Below are 5099 nucleotides of genomic sequence, written 5' to 3'. Positions count from 1 at the left end.
TGCATCAGTACATCATGGGAGACATAATTTGAATGGCCCACCCATTGTTTACAATGTATACATTGGCTGCATTGAAAGATTCAATGATTACCTCTTTAATTTGAATAAACCATTAAAACATATGCATCAACTTTTATGGAAAATTACTCTTCAATTTGGCTCAACTAATAAACAAACATAAAAATTGTATTGTACAAATACTCATTATTGTATACAACTGAAAAATAGCACTCAGACCATATTCATCATCATGGAGTGTGATTTGTGTACTGACATTTGGCCACCATCTTTCCTTTTATTAACGTTGTGCTGAAATATTTCCTAGACTGTTATAGTCATGCATAATTGCTATAAATGAGGATTCCCAAACTTTGTGCAAGTAGTTTACCTTATTAGGAAATGTGAATTCCAAATAAGGAATGATTGTATTATTCAAAACAAATAGTATATATTGCAAGTATATATATTTTCACCACATTTCAAAAATCAGGGTTCCATATATTCCAGTTGCATTAGAAAGTTATTATGAGAATTACCTCTGCAACACGTCCATCCAGTAACTATACATGTACTAATACTTGTTTTAACTATATATATATAAAATCATACACTATTATGTCTAATAATATTATTATTAGCCTGTATAAAAGGGAGGCTGTGATTGGCTGTTACTTACGCGAGATTTGAACGGGACTTACATAGGCGTTGGATCAGATGTAGGTAGGGCGGAATTAAAAAAAATCACAAAATCATAATCAAAGTAAAATAATGAGATAAAATTAAAATAAGTTTATAGCCAAAATAATTAAAGCCCGTACACAACATCAGATTTTAATCAGATTGCTGTGATACAAGCTAGCACAGTATTTTTGTCATTTACATTTCCCAAGTGAGCCAGCACAGTATTTTTATTACTGACACTAGTAGTAGCTAGTGATACCAAGTGATACAAGAGGACTAGTACAGTGTGTTTTTTATTAATTCTTCCCAAGTGAATTAAAAACAATTTTTTTTTGTATAGTTAATCGCCATCGTATTCGTTTAATGACTCCAATATACGAGGATGAATTCTCAACTGACTATATCAATGCAAGTTTTGTTAGTGTAAGTATTCATCAGTTAATTGTTATTCATTTCCAAATACAATTCATACATACAAGTGGGCAATTATTTATACTGAAAATTATTTATACTGGAAATTCTGAGTGATTTAACTCAAATTATTTCATTTATTTATTGCATTAATATTGACAGGCATATACGGTGAAAGATGCATTCCTGGTAACCCAGATGCCATTACCAAATACTATCATAGATCTGTGGAGAATGGTGTATGATTACAAATCAACATCTATTGTTATGCTCAATGATATGACTCACAATGATAAGGTATGTATTCATGGTGACTCAGATGCCATTACCAAATACTATCATAGATCTGTGGAGAATGATTTATGATTAAAAATCAACATTTATTGTTATGCTCAATGATATGGATCACAATGATAAGGTATGTATTCATGGTGACCCAGATGCCATTACCAAATACTATCATAGATCTGTGGAGAATGATTTATGATTACAAATCAACATTTATTGTTATGCTCAATGAAATAGATCACAATGATAAGGTATGTATTCATGGTGACCCAGATGCCATTACCAAATACTATCATAGATCTGTGGAGAATGATTTATGATTACAAATCAACATTTATTGTTATGCTCAATGAAATGGATCACAATGATAAGGTATGTATTCATGGTGACCCAGATGCCATTACCAAATACTATCATAGATCTGTGGAGAATGGTTTATGATTACAAATCAACATATATTGTTATGCTCAATGATATGGATCACAATGCTAAGGTATGTGTTTATGGTAACTCAGATGCCATTACCAAATACTACCATAGATCTGTGGAGAATAGTTTATGATTACAAATCAACATCTATTGTTATGCTCAATGATACGGTATGTATTCATGGTAACTCAGATGCCATTACCAAATACTATCATACATCTGTGGAGAATAGTTTATGATTACAAATCAACATTTATTGTTATGCTCAATGATATGACTCACAATGATAAGGTATGTATTCATGGTAACTCTGATGTAATTACCAAATACTACCATAGATCTGTGGAGAATAGTTTATGATTAAAAAATCAACATCTATTGTCATGTTGTTTGTTTTTTTCCGAAGAATTTAGCATACAGTTTTCGTTTCGTTTATTATTTTATCATTTTCAGACCATTGGACAATATTGGCCTGATGAGGGCTCTATGCAGTATGGACCATTTCGAGTGGAGACTGTGAAAACAGAGAAAATGACAAATATAACAACTAGAACCATACATCTGACAAATGTGAGTAACTTAGTTTGTTGGGAATTGTTTCAATACATCCACTGAATCGGTTCAGTGATATTTGACGATTGACAATAAACTTCTGAACTGGATATCTTGTGAATATCATAGCTGTTGTATTTATTACAGTACAAATGTCAGACATGTCAAAGGCTTCAAACATACTTTTGCTGACAATACAACAACAATACTCACATAGTTCCTATTTCAAACCTTTCTATATGGATTCTTCTGATAAGAATCTTGTAAGATGAAAAATCTAGATTTTTTGAATTACCACAAATCCTTACCCAACAGGCTTTGCGATTTAGTTTTGTCCTAACAATGGTTATTTCATGGTCACTTTCAAATATATTGTTCAAAAATAACTTGAAATAGTCCTAAAAATTACAGTCATTAATATTTGTAAGAAACCTATTCATTTTTCATGAAAAAAATAATTATTTTTCTCATTTGTTTTGCCATCTTAAACACAAATTATAACCAGTTTGTTGGAATAACAGAATATAAGTGTAGATTATAGAATACATTTTAAATGCCAGAACTTATGTGCAACTATGTATTGTTAGAGTGTGGAGTAAATCGGAATAATCACAACTGTTAATCATATGACACAAAGACCAAAAAAAAAGATAAAAATTTATTCTGTCTAGCTCATTTGCATACAAAGGTTTTGATAAAAATCTTGTAAGACTATTTTACATATTACTTAAGATTCTTATAAGGAGATCTCATAAAAGAAATCAAAAGTCAAATAATATATGTTTTTACTTGAAGAGAAATGGTATTTTGTGAGTGTCTCAAGTATTTGTTGCATTTAGATCTAAATCCTGAGAAAGTGTGTTTGCAACTACTCAGTCTTAAATAACACTAATTGCTGTATAATTTATTTAAAAAAGGAAAACATTACATAACTGTCTTGGTCCTGTTAATACTTATTATTTGCAGGCAAAAGGAGTAGTGACAACAATTCAGCAGTTTCAGGTGACATGTTGGCCAGCTGGTCAGGATTTCCCAACAAGTAAATCTGTCATTGTTGATCTGATGTCAAAGGTTGAAAGATGGCAACAACAGAGTGGTAATGGACCAGTGACTGTTCACTGCATGTAAGTATTTCAGGGATCATCTCAAATAATTTTTAGGGATATAGGACTAATGATAACAACAGACTGGAAATGGACCAGTGACTGTTCACTTCATGTAATTATTTCAGGGATCATCTCAAATTATTTTTAGTGAGGCAGGACTGATGGCAACAACAGATTGGTAATGAACCAGTGACTGTTCACTGCTTGTACGTATTTCAGGGATCATCTCAAATTATTTTTAGTGAGGCAGGACTGATGGCAACAACAGACTGGAAATGGACCAGTGACTGTTCATTGCATGTAAGTATTTCAGGGATCATCTCAAATTATTTTTAGTGAGGCAGAACTGATGACAACACCAGACTGGAAATAGACTTGTGACTGTTCACTGGAAGTAAGTATTTCAGAGATAATCTCAAATTATGTTTAGGGAAGCAAGTCTAGTCACAACAAAAGAAATGTACAATAACTTACGCCTCTAATTACAATCCACTTTCTGTGTCATAATATCTCAATAGTAATGGTATTGGTCGTAGTGGTGTATATTGTGCATCAGTGTCTACTTGTGATAGAATCAAAGTGGACCAGATGGTTGATGTCTTCCAAGCTGTGAAAACACTCAGAACTAATCGACCGTACATGGTAGAAAGTATGGTAAGTCATAATAATAATAAAAGTATTTGTTACTGTATAAAATAAGAAATCGTTATTGCATTTTCATCTATCAATGATATAAAAGGACTAAGTGCGTTGAGGAATTGTGGCCATATTATAAAGCAACTCTGACAAGGAAAGAAATAATATACCTAATGGATGTAAACATAAACAAATAGGGTATCATGTGATGATGCAAAAGGTTAACTTATGCACCAACTATGAATTCTTGAACAAAAATCACAATAATAAACACCATAATGACCCACTAAAATGCTAGAAGTTCTGTCACTGATGTCAATTGTAAAATGATGGCAACAACAGACTAGAAGTACACTCAGACTTGAATTCCTGACAGTCTGTGATAAACACAATATGTAACCAATCATAGGTTTTATTGTTATGTTATGTAAATCCCTAACCCTAGTTATTTGTCTTTTTTAGGCTCAGTATAAATATTGCCATGACGTCATCGTGGATTACTTTGGTTCATTTGACACTTATTCCAACTTCCAGTAAATAACAGTTTAGGATAAAAGTCTCATGTGTTTAAGTCCAGTGATGATAATTATAATATTACTATTATATAGAGGTCTTTTGTTCTCAAGTTGAACTGAAAGTTATACAAAATAACTCGCATAATTCAGGGATTGTGTTAAGTTTTTTTAAGTTTTTTTTTATCTCAGGCCTCGTAATATAAAAATTTACTAGTTGGTGTGCTTGCATATCTAATACATGCAGTCAACTACTTAATTCCAGTAAATTTAAGTGCAATCATTGGATAACTTTATTTCAGTAAATATAAGTGCAATGATTGGATAACTTTATTTCAGTAAATGTAAGTGCAATGATTGGACAGCTTCGACACTATTTGTATGTATATGTGTGATGTATATATGAAAATTTTAATGAAATGTTACGTTAATATGGTAGTAATTATTTTATAAACAGAATATAATTGAAAATTTACCTCTCTCT

General features: G+C 31.5%; 1 protein-coding gene across 1 annotated transcript; it reads left to right on the top strand.

Annotated features, from left to right (window-relative positions):
- Window positions 1-1044: 1044 nt before the first annotated feature.
- Window positions 1045-4640, top strand: LOC146738998 (receptor-type tyrosine-protein phosphatase alpha-like). The gene is made up of 6 exons (XM_085504020.1): window positions 1045-1104; window positions 1255-1389; window positions 2263-2379; window positions 3328-3485; window positions 3986-4121; window positions 4566-4640. The coding sequence occupies exons 1-6, from the start codon at window positions 1045-1047 to the stop codon at window positions 4638-4640; spliced, it is 681 nt and encodes a 226-aa protein (XP_085360146.1).
- The last annotated feature ends 459 nt before the right edge of the window (window positions 4641-5099 follow it).

Source organism: Saccoglossus kowalevskii, chromosome 9, assembly GCF_978046115.1.
Source record: "Saccoglossus kowalevskii chromosome 9, keSacKowa6.1, whole genome shotgun sequence".
Lineage (NCBI taxonomy): Eukaryota > Metazoa > Hemichordata > Enteropneusta > Harrimaniidae > Saccoglossus > Saccoglossus kowalevskii.
The sequence above is the reverse complement of the archived record's forward strand: the minus strand, read 5'-3'. Positions and strand labels throughout refer to the sequence as shown.